The sequence below is a fragment of the Physella acuta genome, unplaced genomic scaffold (genome assembly GCF_028476545.2).
Source record: "Physella acuta isolate Inbredline_101_S28 unplaced genomic scaffold, ASM2847654v3 ptg000735l, whole genome shotgun sequence".
In the NCBI taxonomy this organism is placed as follows: Eukaryota; Metazoa; Mollusca; class Gastropoda; family Physidae; genus Physella; species Physella acuta.
In genome coordinates, this window is record NW_026732253.1 from 17,496 (window position 1) to 34,807 (window position 17,312).

The 17,312-nt window shown below is 35.2% G+C and overlaps 1 protein-coding gene across 1 annotated transcript in view; it reads left to right on the forward strand.

Annotated features, from left to right (window-relative positions):
• The window catches only part of LOC131950090 (N-chimaerin), a 60,393-nt gene that overhangs the window by 16,803 nt on the left and 26,278 nt on the right, over window positions 1-17,312 (forward strand). Inside the window, exons 3-6 of the mRNA XM_059312133.1 lie at window positions 4,734-4,775; window positions 9,368-9,423; window positions 14,793-14,824; window positions 16,855-16,965. Coding sequence (XP_059168116.1) covers window positions 4,734-4,775; window positions 9,368-9,423; window positions 14,793-14,824; window positions 16,855-16,965 — 241 coding nt within the window. The remainder of the gene's footprint in view (window positions 1-4,733; window positions 4,776-9,367; window positions 9,424-14,792; window positions 14,825-16,854; window positions 16,966-17,312) is intronic.

Genomic DNA, 17,312 nt, shown 5'->3' on the forward strand with positions numbered 1-17,312 from the left:
TGGGATCTGTGTAGCTGTAGATTTGTGTAGCTGTAGACAGTGGGATTTGTGTAGCTGTAGACAGTGGGATTTGTGTAGCTGTAGACAGTAAGATTTGTGTAGCTGTAGACAGTGGGATTTGTGTAGCTGTAGATTTGTGTAGCTGTAGACAGTGGTATTTGTGTAGCTGTAGACAGTGGGATCTGTGTAGCTGTAGACAGTGGGATCTGTGTAGCTGTAGACAGTGGGATTTGTGTAGCTGTAGACAGTGGGATCTGTGTAGCTGTAGACAGTGGGATTTGTGTAGCTGTAGACAGTGGGATTTGTGTAGCTGTAGACAGTGGGATTTGTGTAGCTGTAGACAGTAGGATTGGTGTAGCTGTAGACAGTAGGATTTGTGTAGCTGTAGACAGTGGGATTTGTGTAGCTGTAGACAGTGGGATCTGTGTAGTTGTAGACAGTGGGATTTGTGTAGCTGTAGATTTGTGTAGCTGTAGACAGTGGGATTTGTGTAGCTGTAGACAGTGGGATTTGTGTAGCTGTAGACAGTGGGATTTGTGTAGCTGTAGATTTGTGTAGCTGTAGACAGTGGGATTTGTGTAGCTGTAGACAGTGGGATTTGTGTAGCTGTAGACAGTGGGATTTGTGTAGCTGTAGACAGTCGGATGTGTGTAGCTGTAGACAGTGGGATTTGTGTAGCTGTAGACAGTAGGATTTGTGTAGCTGTAGACAGTGGGATTCGTGTAGCTGTAGACAGTGGGATCTGTGTAGCTGTAGATTTGTGTAGCTGTAGACAGTGGGATTTGTGTAGCTGTAGACAGTGGGATTTGTGTAGCTGTAGACAGTAAGATTTGTGTAGCTGTAGACAGTGGGATTTGTGTAGCTGTAGATTTGTGTAGCTGTAGACAGTGGTATTTGTGTAGCTGTAGACAGTGGGATCTGTGTAGCTGTAGACAGTGGGATTTGTGTAGCTGTAGACAGTGGGATTTGTGTAGCTGTAGACAGTGGGATCTGTGTAGCTGTAGACAGTGGGATTTGTGTAGCTGTAGACAGTGGGATTTGTGTAGCTGTAGACAGTGGGATTTGTGTAGCTGTAGACAGTGGGATCTGTGTAGCTGTAGACAGTGGGATTTGTGTAGCTGTAGACAGTGGGATTTGTGTAGCTGTAGACAGTGGGATTTGTGTAGCTGTAGACAGTGGGATTTGTGTAGCTGTAGACAGTAAGATTTGTGTAGCTGTAGACAGTGGGATTTGTGTAGCTGTAGATTTGTGTAGCTGTAGACAGTGGTATTTGTGTAGCTGTAGACAGTGGGATCTGTGTAGCTGTAGACAGTGGGATCTGTGTAGCTGTAGACAGTAGGATTTGTGTAGCTGTAGACAGTGGGATCTGTGTAGCTGTAGACAGTGGGATTTGTGTAGCTGTAGACAGTGGGATTTGTGTAGCTGTAGACAGTGGGATTTGTGTAGCTGTAGACAGTAGGATTGGTGTAGCTGTAGACAGTAGGATTTGTGTAGCTGTAGACAGTGGGATTTGTGTAGCTGTAGACAGTGGGATCTGTGTAGTTGTAGACAGTGGGATTTGTGTAGCTGTAGATTTGTGTAGCTGTAGACAGTGGGATTTGTGTAGCTGTAGACAGTGGGATCTGTGTAGCTGTAGATTTGTGTAGCTGTAGACAGTGGGATTTGTGTAGCTGTAGACAGTGGGATTTGTGTAGCTGTAGACAGTAAGATTTGTGTAGCTGTAGACAGTGGGATTTGTGTAGCTGTAGATTTGTGTAGCTGTAGACAGTGGTATTTGTGTAGCTGTAGACAGTGGGATCTGTGTAGCTGTAGACAGTGGGATCTGTGTAGCTGTAGACAGTGGGATTTGTGTAGCTGTAGACAGTGGGATCTGTGTAGCTGTAGACAGTGGGATTTGTGTAGCTGTAGACAGTGGGATTTGTGTAGCTGTAGACAGTGGGATTTGTGTAGCTGTAGACAGTAGGATTGGTGTAGCTGTAGACAGTAGGATTTGTGTAGCTGTAGACAGTGGGATTTGTGTAGCTGTAGACAGTGGGATCTGTGTAGTTGTAGACAGTGGGATTTGTGTAGCTGTAGATTTGTGTAGCTGTAGACAGTGGGATTTGTGTAGCTGTAGACAGTGGGATTTGTGTAGCTGTAGACAGTGGGATTTGTGTAGCTGTAGATTTGTGTAGCTGTAGACAGTGGGATTTGTGTAGCTGTAGACAGTGGGATTTGTGTAGCTGTAGACAGTGGGATTTGTGTAGCTGTAGACAGTGGGATCTGTGTAGCTGTAGACAGTGGGATTTGTGTAGCTGTAGATTTGTGTAGCTGTAGACAGTGGGATTTGTGTAGCTGTAGACAGTGGGATTTGTGTAGCTGTAGACAGTGGGATTTGTGTAGCTGTAGACAGTAAGATTTGTGTAGCTGTAGACAGTGGGATTTGTGTAGCTGTAGATTTGTGTAGCTGTAGACAGTGGTATTTGTGTAGCTGTAGACAGTGGGATCTGTGTAGCTGTAGACAGTGGGATCTGTGTAGCTGTAGACAGTAGGATTTGTGTAGCTGTAGACAGTGGGATCTGTGTAGCTGTAGACAGTGGGATTTGTGTAGCTGTAGACAGTGGGATTTGTGTAGCTGTAGACAGTGGGATTTGTGTAGCTGTAGACAGTAGGATTGGTGTAGCTGTAGACAGTAGGATTTGTGTAGCTGTAGACAGTGGGATTTGTGTAGCTGTAGACAGTGGGATCTGTGTAGTTGTAGACAGTGGGATTTGTGTAGCTGTAGATTTGTGTAGCTGTAGACAGTGGGATTTGTGTAGCTGTAGACAGTGGGATCTGTGTAGCTGTAGATTTGTGTAGCTGTAGACAGTGGGATTTGTGTAGCTGTAGACAGTGGGATTTGTGTAGCTGTAGACAGTAAGATTTGTGTAGCTGTAGACAGTGGGATTTGTGTAGCTGTAGATTTGTGTAGCTGTAGACAGTGGTATTTGTGTAGCTGTAGACAGTGGGATCTGTGTAGCTGTAGACAGTGGGATCTGTGTAGCTGTAGACAGTGGGATTTGTGTAGCTGTAGACAGTGGGATCTGTGTAGCTGTAGACAGTGGGATTTGTGTAGCTGTAGACAGTGGGATTTGTGTAGCTGTAGACAGTGGGATTTGTGTAGCTGTAGACAGTAGGATTGGTGTAGCTGTAGACAGTAGGATTTGTGTAGCTGTAGACAGTGGGATTTGTGTAGCTGTAGACAGTGGGATCTGTGTAGTTGTAGACAGTGGGATTAGTGTAGCTGTAGATTTGTGTAGCTGTAGACAGTGGGATTTGTGTAGCTGTAGACAGTGGGATTTGTGTAGCTGTAGACAGTGGGATTTGTGTAGCTGTAGATTTGTGTAGCTGTAGACAGTGGGATTTGTGTAGCTGTAGACAGTGGGATTTGTGTAGCTGTAGACAGTGGGATTTGTGTAGCTGTAGACAGTGGGATCTGTGTAGCTGTAGACAGTGGGATTTGTGTAGCTGTAGATTTGTGTAGCTGTAGACAGTGGGATTTGTGTAGCTGTAGACAGTGGGATTTGTGTAGCTGTAGACAGTGGGATTTGTGTAGCTGTAGACAGTAGGATTTGTGTAGCTGTAGACAGTGGGATTTGTGTAGCTGTAGACAGTGGGATTTGTGTAGCTGTAGACAGTAATATTTGTGTAGCTGTAGATTTGTGTAGCTGTAGACAGTGGGATTTGTGTAGCTGTAGACAGTGGGATTTGTGTAGCTGTAGACAGTGGGATCTGTGTAGTTGTAGACAGTGGGATTTGTGTAGCTGTAGATTTGTGTAGCTGTAGACAGTGGGATTTGTGTAGCTGTAGACAGTGGGATTTGTGTAGCTGTAGACAGTGGGATTTGTGTAGCTGTAGATTTGTGTAGCTGTAGACAGTGGGATTTGTGTAGCTGTAGACAGTGGGATTTGTGTAGCTGTAGACAGTGGGATTTGTGTAGCTGTAGACAGTGGGATCTGTGTAGCTGTAGACAGTGGGATTTGTGTAGCTGTAGATTTGTGTAGCTGTAGACAGTGGGATTTGTGTAGCTGTAGACAGTGGGATTTGTGTAGCTGTAGACAGTGGGATTTGTGTAGCTGTAGACAGTAGGATTTGTGTAGCTGTAGACAGTGGGATTTGTGTAGCTGTAGACAGTGGGATTTGTGTAGCTGTAGACAGTAAGATTTGTGTAGCTGTAGATTTGTGTAGCTGTAGACAGTGGGATTTGTGTAGCTGTAGACAGTGGGATCTGTTTAGCTGAAGACAGTGGGATTTGTGTAGCTGTAGACAGTACTAATTTCCATTTATTTATTAGCTCATGCTTTAACTTAATGTTAATAGTGCTTAGTTGTAAAATATGAGAATATTTTTGACCTAACAATACTTAAGAATTTGTTGTTTTGAATAAACAATGGCTGAACGAAGAATCCACCAGGACAGCCCAGTTTTGCGTAGAGCCAATGTTGTTTCTGGTCATAGATCTATGGGACCATCATTAAAGTCAGGTGACAGGAAGGTGACCATGAGGTGCTATTCCACTGATACTAGTCTAGACTACACACAAGGCTTTAGAGAAGACTTGGATAAACCATGTCGAAGATCTGCCAGTCTCCAGCCACATAGCGCTATAGGGATAGGTTTATATAAGAAGAATTCAGCAGCTGGTAGTGTTGGGGCTCCACCTGTGGTACGCCAGAGGGTCAAAAGAAATGATGATTATGTTTCTGTTGTTACAGATGGAGAGGACACTCAGAGTGCACCAACCTGGAACACTTACTGTAAGTAGCATTTGATTTCTCTCTCAGTCCTTGATATTCTAACCAGGCTGCATTTGCTGTAGAACAGTTGTTTTAATCTATTGTTTACATTATATCCCTTTGTATATCCAACCCATGTTCAGTTGGTTAAAATTCAAAGAATCCAGCCTAAGCAACAGATTTAGATGTTATTTTATAAGTGTTAATGGGTTTGTGGCAGTTCAATTTTAATTAACTTCTATAGCAGCTATTTTGTTCAAACTTTACAGATACATTTGCCTTCTATTACAAGAGTCTTTAATTTTTAATATAGTTAGACATTAGGTTAGTCATTCAAAATTTAATTACTTAAGATTACTAAATTAAATAATAAATAAAGTGGGAGTGATCTTCCCTAAACTTTCTCGAATATTCTTATAAAACACTTCAGGGCATGGCAACTTGGGATATAGACATGCTATTTAATCAATTTTTACATACTTAAACTTTAAAATAGAAGAGGATCTCCTAGAAAAAAGAATTGCGCACCAAGTGAACAGCAAAATATGCATGTATAATAGGGCGAAACATTAGTACTTTATAAATTCATATTTATTTTTTGTGAAATCGTCATTGAAAATGACTCAAAATTTGACAGAAAACAGAGAATTAGATCTTTTACTTGTAATACTTGTATTAGAAATTTTGCCTATCTATTGGAAACAGTACTCAAGTTATAGGCTTTTGAAAAACCAAAAGTAGAATAAGTTCCCGTCACTGGAAATCTCTAAAAAGTTGATACAGAACAACAAATTTGATATAATACTCCTGTATAAAAATTCACCAACCTAGCTTTAACTGTATTCAAGTTATTGTGTTCACAGACATACAGACAAGATTGCTAGTTTTTCAGACTAAGGGAGGACTAAAATGTCGAGATTTCTGAAATTTTTTTAGTAAATACAATTTGTCCTTTCAAGATTTATTAAAAGTTTCTACAGCCTACACTGTGTTAAATTAATGAATAAGTTTATTGATCAACTTATCCAAATGTATGTGAAATTTAAAAAAAATGCTTTGTCTTCTGGCTTAGATAGGGACCCTTAAATAATATATTCTGATTTTTTTTTTCACCACAAAATGGAAGCCAATTAGGGGGTGCCTAACCCTTAGGACCACCCTATTATATATATATATATATATATATATATATATATATATATATATATATATATATATATATATATATATATATATATATATATATATATATATATATATATATATATATATATATATATATATATATATATATATATATATATATATATATATATATATATATATATACACACACATATTTATGTGTGTAATTACATACATATATATATATATATATGTGTGTGTGTATATATATGTGTATATATATATACACACACATATATACACACACATATATATACACTCACATGTATATATATATATATATATATATATATATATATATATATATATATATATATATATATATACTAGCTGGATACTCATGCTTCGCCACGTGAATCTTTTTTAAATGTGCCAACTTGGGAACAGAACAAAACTATACACAACACAAACACAAAAGAAAACACTAACAAAACGCTCAAACAAACTTAAACACTTTATCAAATGGCTTTCTTAAACAAACGGCCATGTATTCTAACAAAAATACTCTCACGAATGGCCTACTGATTGGCCCTCGTCCCTCAAGTTGCGATGTAATTAGAACCCTCGCCAAACAAGACGCTGGGCTTCTGTGCCTAGAGAGAGCTTTTCCCACATTCTCTAATTTAACCATCCGTTTAAATAACACAGAAAAACAAAACACTTTCCCACATTATCTAATTTAACCATCCGTTTAAATAACACAGAAAAACAAAACACTTTCCCACATTCTCTAATTTAACCATCCGTTTAAATAACACAGAAAAACAAAACACTTTCCCACATTATCTAATTTAACCATCCGTTTAAATAACACAGAAAAACAAAACACTTTCCCACATTCTCTAATTTAACCATCCGTTTAAATAACACAGAAAAACAAAACACTTTCCCACATTATCTAATTTAACCATCCGTTTAAATAACACAGAAAAACAAAACACTTTCCCACATTCTCTAATTTAACTATCCTTTTAAATAACACAGAAAAACAAAACACTTTCCCACATTCTCTAATTTAACCATCCGTTTAAATAACACAGAAAAACAAAACACTTTCCCACATTATCTAATTTAACCATCCGTTTAAATAACACAGAAAAACAAAACACTTTCCCACATTCTCTAATTTAACCATCCGTTTAAATAACACAGAAAAACAAAACACTTTCCCACATTATCTAATTTAACCATCCGTTTAAATAACACAGAAAAACAAAACACTTTCCCACATTCTCTAATTTAACCATCCGTTTAAATAACACAGAAAAACAAAACACTTTCCCACATTCTCTAATTTAACCATCCGTTTAAATAACACAGAAAAACAAAACACTTTCCCACATTATCTAATTTAACCATCCGTTTAAATAACACAGAAAAACAAAACACTTTCCCACATTCTCTAATTTAACCATCCGTTTAAATAACACAGAAAAACAAAACACTTTCCCACATTATCTAATTTAACCATCCGTTTAAATAACACAGAAAAACAAAACACTTTCCCACATTCTCTAATTTAACTATCCTTTTAAATAACACAGAAAAACAAAACACTTTCCCACATTCTCTAATTTAACCATCCGTTTAAATAACACAGAAAAACAAAACACTTTCCCACATTCTCTTATTTAACCATCCGTTTAAATAACACAGAAAAACAAAACACTTTCCCACATTCTCTAATTTAACCATCCGTTTAAATAACACAGAAAAACAAAACACTTTCCCACATTCTCTAATTTAACCATCCGTTTAAATAACACAGAAAAACAAAACACTTTCCCACATTCTCTAATTTAACCATCCGTTTAAATAACACAGAAAAACAAAACACTTTCCCACATTCTCTAATTTAACTATCCGTTTAAATAACACAGAAAAACAAAACACTTTCCCACATTCTCTAATTTAACCATCCGTTTAAATAACACAGAAAAACAAAACACTTTCCCACATTCTCTAATTTAACTATCCGTTTAAATAACACAGAAAAACAAAACACTTTCCCACATTCTCTAATTTAACCATCCGTTTAAATAACACAGAAAAACAAAACACTTTCCCACATTCTCTAATTTAACTATCCGTTTAAATAACACAGAAAAACAAAACAAATAATGATATTAAGAGATCACAGAAATAAAAAAAAAACTTTAAAACTTTGTACTGACTAATCAGGAAATAATATAAACAGTCTTAACATAAATCAAATTTAATTATGAGCTTAAACATGTTATAATCAATATGGTTGGATTAAAAAAATTTTTCACTTAAATCGCAATCTTTTGCATGAGTTGAATTTCTTTTTTCATAATTATTAAACATTATATTATATTTAATTAATTATTTGTTTTCGACTCTATCATTTGACATTGATTCGTTTAATGTTTTAGCAATGTGCGTATATTTAATGTTTTCTTCATGTTCTTTTGTTGACATGCAAAAGAGTAAAAACTTTGCCAACTATAAAAAAAATATAAGTGGTTACATAAATAGAGCCTACTCCGATACTTGTAAATAAGATAGTATGATGCAGGTTGATGGGTAACGGGTGCAAAAACTCTAGAGAAGGAGCTATATAATATATATATGTAGATCTATATATAGCTCTTGTCCTTACCTGGTCTCTCCTGTTACCCATAAATCTGCATACGTCCCTTGAGTAAGGGTCCCCAGTCTTTTAATATTCAAATCTACATAAATCTGCATACGTCCCTTGTGTAAGGGTCCCCAGTCTTTTAATATTCAAATCTACATATAAGCAATCTTGCTGTATTTGTGATTTTGTTTATGTATTGTATTGTGTGTTGACATGGTATACACTTACCATATAAGCAATCTTGCTGTATTTGTGATTTTGTTTATGTATTGTGTGTTGACATGGTATACACTTACCATATAAGCAATCTTGCTGTATTTGTGATTTTGTTTATGTATTGTGTGTTGACATGGTATACACTTACCATATAAGCAATCTTGCTGTATTTGTGATTTTGTTTATGTATTGTATTGTATGTTGACATGGTATACGCTTACCTGAGCATGAAAATATATTTTACAATCTTACCGTCATAAAATCTAAACTTTATATTTTACAATCTTACTGTCATAAAATATAAACTTTCTTTATTAGACAAAAGTCAACAGTAATATTAAATCAACCCATAACAACCATGTATGATACTCTATGTATGATGTATGGTACCATGTTTCTAGTCTATATAGGATGTATGATACTATGTTGTATATATGATACTAGCTGTATATAATGTATGATACTGTTTCTAGTGGATATATGATATATGATACAGTGTTTCTAGTTGATGTATACTATGTAATCAATATATGGCATTTGATTCTGTTTCTAGTTGATATATGATATAAGAAACTGCAACTTTTCAATATATGATACTATGTTTCTACAGTATACGAGCTTCAGCAGCAAGCACCAAAGCCAATATGTATACAGTGTCAACTTGAGGTGAGTCTAATGGTCAACTTGGGGTGGGTCATTTGGTCAACTTGGGTTGGGTCGTTTGGTCAACTTGGGGTGGGTCATTTGGTCAACTTGTAGTGGGTCATTTGGTCAACTTGGGGTGGGTCATTTGGTCAACTTGGAGTGGGTCATTTGGTCAATTTGGAGTGGGTCATTTTTGTCAACTTGAGGTGGGTCATTTGGTCAACTTGGGGTGGGTCATTTGGTCAACTTGGAGTGGGTCATTTGGTCAATTTGGAGTGGGTCATTTGGTCAACTTGGAGTGGGTCATTTGGTCAACTTGGGGTGGGTCATTTGGTCAACTTTGAGTGGGTCATTTGGTTAACTTAGGATGGGTCATTTCTTCAACTTGGGGTGGGTCATTTTTGTCAACTTGAGGTGGGTCATTTTTGTCAACTTGAGGTGGGTCATTTGCTCAACTAGAGGTGGATCATTAGGTCAACTTTAGTGGATCATTTTTGTCAACTTGATGTGGGTCTGATGTGAACTAGAGATTTGTCTAAAGGTCAATTTGAGGTGGGTTTAATTGGCAATTAGAGGTGAACTTACTTCAATCAACTCAAATTTAGTCATGATTCAATTCCCTACAAACTGATTTTTACAAGCTTTTATTTAGTTCACAACATCTGTTTGTTTATTTGTTTGTGGAAAATCTTGTAACTCAATTTTGACCCACTTCTTGTGCTGGGATTTTGTACAAATTTGCCAGATACGTTCCACTTTGATGACATTACAAGTCTATATATTTTTTATTTAATTAGCTTAGTAATTAGTCATTAACAATTAATCAAAACCATTTCGAAACTAAGTGAAGATAACCAAAAAAAAAAAAGATTTCTATATGCAATAACAAAAGGGGAGATAGCTATACGCGACCCTAACCCTATCAGTCTCTGTGAGCTGTGGTTCAATGTTTACAATAGTAGAATTAGTCGATCTAGTGAATGCTATTAGGGGCAGATAATAAAGTTTTTATATGATTTGAAACTAAGGGGAGGTAAAAAGGGTTAGAACTTGCTGTCGACTGTATGATATGGTTTCAAGCGGCTTCTTTCAAGGGGCAGATTAATCATCTTTCACGAGCTGCCGATGGGTTTTCAAAACAAATCTTTTTAGTAGTGTCAACTTCATAAATTAAGAATCACTAAAAAGTAGAAAATACAACAAATATAAAAAAACGTTTTAAGCACCAAGCTTTTAAGTGCTCTAAAAATATGAAAAAACTAATTTGGTTTCTTTCGTCTTTTGTCTTTAAAATATGTAAAAGATCTCATGAGCAACCAAAGCTTTTATGAAAGGAATCAAATTAGTTTTATTTTCTCATTTTCAGTGCATTTAATAGCTTGTTGTTAAAAAGGCTTTTTATAATTGTGTTTTATATATTTATATTTGTCGTTGAATGAGTGTTTTTTACTTTCTTGTATATATGAAGTATAGAGAAAGTCTTGTAATCCCTGAGTTGGAAAAACATAGTTTTGTAATCTTGTCTGTGTGTATGTGTGTGTGTGTGTGTCTGTAAACACGATAACTTGAGTACCATTACAGCTTGGTTGATGAAATTTCATATTGAAGTATTATATCAAAATCTTAGATCAGTATCAACTTTTGAGCAATTTCCAATAACCGGAACTGGAACTTTTTCTACTTACAATTTTTCAAAAGCCTGTAACTTGAATACTATTTCAGATAGATAAATGAAATTTCACTTGTAAGTAAAAGATTTAAATTTCTGCCTTCTATCAAATTTTCAGTGATTTCTGATTTCTCAAAAAACTCATGTGAATTTATAAAGTACTAATAATATTCCGCACTATTATGTGCATTTTGTTTGGCACTCACTTGATGTGCAATTCTTTTTTCTACGAGATTTTTTTTTATTTTAAAAAGTTTATTTAAAATGGATTAAAAATCATATCTATATCCCGAGTTCCCATCCCGTTGTTTTATATAAGAATATTCGAGAAAGTTTAGGGGAGATCACTCCTGGTTTATTTTAGATTTCATAGCTGTGTAATACAGCAATAACTATGATGTGGCATTCATCTTTTGTTACACAGCGGTAAAAATACAGCAATTCACTTTTTGCTCATAGCATTAGAATGTTAATCAGACACATACATGGCATATATGTTAAGACGCTGTTATACAGAGCTAAGACAAATTGATATATTTATACCGAACAACATTCAATTCCTCAACACATTGAGGACTGGCATCAAATGAAACTACCCCTATCACTATTGTTGCTGTCTAATTATTCTGGTTTACTTGTAACTCCTGCTAAAGATGTACTTTTTGCATTTGTCTTCGTCTGCTCATACTATTTTTCTTTTTTACTATTTTTTTTGGACTACTAAGTTGGGCTCTAGTGCAGTGATCCTGACAGTAGCATACACATGGCTCCCCCTACTACCATTTTATGGATAGTGGACCCTTTTGAGATTAATTACATCAAATTTAAAACAAGTTTGGCAACACAAAAAAAAAAAGTGCAAACACATTACTGAAACACAAATTTGAAACAGTCGTGTTAATGTGTATACTTCTTGACTTACTTCTCCAAGCCTAGCTGTTTGACAGGCACGAGCGAGGCGCTTTTTATCAACATGACAACCCACGCTAGCATCTGTACATCAGCTGTTTGTCACCATGACAACCCACGCTAGCATCTGTACATCAGCTGTTTGTCACCATGACAACCCACGCTAGCATCTATATATCAGCTGTTTGTCACCATGACAACCCACGCTAGCATCTGTATATCAGCTGTTTGTCACCATGACAACCCACGCTAGCATCTGTATATCAGCTGTTTGTCACCATGACAACCCACGCTAGCGCCTGTAAATCAGCTGTTTGTGTTGTTCTAGCTGGGTATGTACATTCAACCACAAACACATCGATCTAAGTGTAGCCTTTGCTTGAGTGGTCAGGCTCAATTCAGCCATCCATCTTTTATATGGGAGGTCTATTATTTTCTGGTTTTAAGATCAGTCTAGACTTGTAATTGTTTACCTAGGTTTACATTGTCAGACAACTTAAAAAACTTTTGGTATGAATCAAGAAGATCAGCTGGTACAGATGAACAAAATTATACTTAAATATCAGTGGTAAATTTTGTTAAAACAATACAAAAATACTATGGATAAAATTAAAACATCTACCTAAATATGAATTACCGAAATTCAGAAATAGAAAAAATATAGTTGTTTTTTTTTTACTATCAGAATTATAGCTTTTGAAATAGGTAAAACTGTGAATATTGTTTTTGCTATTGCATGTGAAGAGGTGTGTGACCAATAAAGTGATCAAACCCATACCTTAACCTTATGTTAAAAAAAAAAAGATTTAAAAAACACAAAAATCAGTCACTAATTCAAAAATGCAAATATCTGAAAGGCAAGAAAAATAATTTTGTTGAATCAAATAGTTGAGCTGAAAGAAATATGTTTATGCTATTATTCAAAATTACTATCATTTGTTACTATGGAAAAAAGCACAAGTTTTGCAAAATGTCTTCATGCTTTGATATTTTTATTTATGTATATATATAACTATATTTATATAAATATGTATGTATAGGCATATATATATATATATATATATATATATATATATATATATATATATATATATATATATATATATATATATATATATATATATATATGTGTGTGTGTGTGTGTGTGTATGTAATAATATATAATTGTAGGGCCCCTATATATATATAAAAGCATATATTTATTTATTTATGGCCCCTTTTTGTCAACTTGCTCTCCCCCTAACCTGAAAACTTTACTGTTGGAGTGATCCTGACCTTACTCTATTGGAGTGATCCTGACCTTACTAGGTTGGAGTGATCCTGACCTTACTGGGTTGGAGTGATCCTGACCTTACTCTATTGGAGTGATCCTGACCTTACTGGGTTGGAGTGATCCTGACCTTACTCTGTTGGAGTGATCCTGACCTTACTGGGTTGGAGTGATCCTGACCTTACTCTGTTGGAGTGATCCTGACCTTACTCTATTGGAGTGATCCTGACCTTACTGGGTTGGAGTGATCCTGACCTTACTGGGTTGGAGTGATCCTGACCTTACTGGGTTGGAGTGATCCTGACCTTACTGTGTTGGAGTGATCCTGACCTTACTGGGTTGGAGTGATCCTGGCCTTACTGGGTTGGAGTGATCCTGACCTTACTCTGTTGGAGTGATCCTGACCTTACTCTATTGGAGTGATCATGACCTTACTCTATTGGAGTGATCCTGACCTTACTCTATTGGAGTGATCCTGACCTTACTCTGTTGGAGTGATCCTGACCTTACTCTATTGGAGTGATCCTGACCTCACTCTGTTGGAGTGATCCTGACCTTACTCTATTGGAGTGATCCTGACTTTGTTGTATGGGGCTGCCATCTTGTTTTATCTGACCATTGGCTTGTCTTAGTTATGCCCTAGTCAAACTATGTGTATTTTTTATCAGCACAATCTACTAGTGGAAAATATTTGATGTTTAGGACTTAAAGAGTAAGATAGATAATTCCAAATCAAAGAATGCATTTAAAATAAGAGAATAGTTTCACTGTCTATGTATCTATATATCTATGTATCTATCTGTCAAGAACGCTATAGAGAAAACACAAGCAAAATAAAAACTTTCATAGTAAAACAAAAACGAAACGTGACGCCACATGGAGCATATAGTAGGAAATATAGTCTAAAGCCTGGGGAGAGCACACAATAATATGACGTCATTGATTCTCCAGTAAACATTGAATTAAAAAGCCTATTTTGTCTAATCTTAAAAGTGGGTGGGGTGCTTGAAATTTTTGGGGGCGGGGTGGAATATTCTGTGAGTGGACGGACTGGAAAAATTATACAATTATATATCGTTGAATGGGACTGAAGAGGTGCTTTGGTGTGTGTGGGGGGGGGGGGGGGGTAGTAGGAGCCCCTTCCCCCCAAGTAGTTGCCTGAAAGAAACTCTAAATGCGACTTTTGTCATGATTGAGATTAGGTGCATGGTTTTGAGGTATGGCTACGACTATATTAAATATATTTAGTATATTTAGTATGAATGTGCGATAACTATGTGTAGATCAAGCTTAAATGCGATAAAAATGACAATTCTGGATAAAAATCAGTTTTCAATGTCATTTTTTGTTTCCAGTTAAATTTAGTTAAGATTTTGGTTTTAGTTTAGAGAAAAGAGACAGCACTATCAACCTAGCGCGTTGTATCCTTCCTCAACGGGCCATTTTTCTCGTTTAAAATAAGAGACATATGATGCATGTATTTTAAAGAATGAGACACATTGTCATTTATGTCAAAAGTTAACTATCAACATTTATTCCTAGGTCCCCAACAAGCCAGCCCAGTATGGGAAAGAGTAAGTATTTTGTTAGAGCATTTTGTCAAATCATGTCTAGTATAACAAACAAACACTTCTCTTATTTGTACTTTGTTCATTTTGTCAAATCATGTCTAGTACAACAAACAAGCACTTCTCTTATTTGTACTTTGTTCATTTTGTCAAATCATGTCTAGAACAACAAACAAACACTTCTCTTATTTGTACTTTGTTCATTTTGTCAAATCATGTCTAGTATAACAAACAAGCACTTCTATTTTAATCCTTTATTTATCTTAGGACGCATTGGACATTCTCTCTAACTTTGCCTAGGTTTCTTAAAAAAACCAATGATGTTTAAAATAGAACCCCAATACTAATACTAACAAGTACTAATTTTGACACTATTATTATTTAAGCAATACAAACTCTTGAATGTATAATTATTTAAGCAATACAAACTCTTGAATGTATAATTATTTAAGCAATACAAACTCTTGAATGTATAATTATTTAAGCAATACAAACTCTTGAATGTATAATTATTTAAGCAATACAAACTCTTGAATGTATAATTATTTAAGCAATACAAACTCTTGAATGTATAATTAATTAAGCAATACAAACTCTTGAATGTATAATTATTTAAGCAATACAAACTCTTGAATGTATAATTATTTAAGCAATACAAACTCTTTAATGTATAATTATTTAAGCAATACAAACTCTTGAATGTATAATTATTTAAGAAATACAAACTCTTGAATGTATAATTATTCAAGCAATACAAACTCTTGAATGTATAATTATTTAAGCAATACTAACTCTTGAATATATAATTATTTAAGCAATACTAACTCTTGAATGTATAATTATTTAAGCAATACTAACTCTTGAATGTATAATTATTTAAGCAATACTAACTCTTGAATGTATAATTATTTAAGCAATACAAACTCTTGAATGTATAATTATTTAAGCAATACAAACTCTTGAATGTATAATTATTTAAGCAATACAAACTCTTGAATGTATAATTATTTAAGAAATACAAACTCTTGAATGTATAATTATTTAAGAAATACAAACTCTTGAATGTATAATTATTTAAGCAATACAAACTCTTGAATGTATAATTAATAATTAATTAATAAATTAATCTTAAAAAAACATCAGACCTCTGATACCAACTGATTTTAAAATGTAATATATAGAATGTGATACCAACTGATTTTAAAATGTAATATATAGAATGTGATACCAACTGATTTTAAAATGTAATATATAGAATGTGATACCAACTGATTTTAAAATGTAATATATAGAATGTGATACCAACTGATTTTAAAATGTAATATATAGAATGTGATACCAACTGATTTTAAAATGTAATATATAGAATGTGATACCAACTGATTTTAAAATGTTGTTGGGGGAGGGGGGGGGGGTGTGATAGAGCAAACATAACTTACATAAGGGAAGGCTCAGTCCATAAGTTTTTATAATATCTAGAGGGGGTGGTTGCTTGCTCAATTTTTGTAAAGAGCTGGTCACAGGCAAGAATTTATAACGAGGTGGTGACTAGCAAGATTATATAATGAGATGGCCATTAGCAAGGTTATATAAAGAGGTGGTCACTAGCAAGGTTATATAACGAGGTGGCCATTAGCATGATTATATAATGAATGAATTTCACTATAATATAGCAAGATTCTATAACAAGGTGGCAATTAGCAAGATTATTTAACAAGGTGGTCACTAGGAAAATTCTATAACAAGGTGGCAATTAGCAAGATTATTTAACAAGGTGGTCACTAGCAAGATTATATAACAAGGTGGTCACTAGCAAGATTATATAACAAGGTGGTCACTAGCAAGATTATATAACAAGGTGGTCATTAGTACGATTATATAACAAGGTGGTCATAGCAAGATTATATAATGAGGTTGTCATTAGTAAGATTAAAAACAATTTATTGCAGTAATATTATTTTCTTTTCATTGACTAATGATTGAATTTATTGAAGTAATATTTGGTGTTGTTTCCTAATGATTGAATTTCTTGATAGGTTTCATGGAGCACTAAGCAGGCAAGAGGCAGACAGGCTTTTGAACAGAGATGGATGTTATCTGGTTAGGAAGAGTGAAAGGGCACCAGATGCTTTTACTTTGGCCATAAGGTGAATTTATCATGGCGGTCAGATCTTGTCTGGTCTGTCTTGACAATTGTAACATTTCTTTTCATGTAATGAAACATTTGCTCACATGTAAGTCCTAAGGTTTCTGGTGAAGGTTAAAGCCCATTTTAGAAGTTATGGGTTCTGTTAGAGGTCAAGAGTTCTGTCAGAGGTCAAGGGTCCATTACAAGTCGAGAGTTCCACTAGAGGTCAAGAGTTCCGTTAGAGGTCAATGGTTCTGTTAGAGTTCAAGGGTTCTGTTAGGGGTCATCCATAAATGACGTCACGCTTTTTTTTTTGCCCCCCCCCCCCCCTCCCCCTCATCACGCACTGTCACAATTATGGGTCCC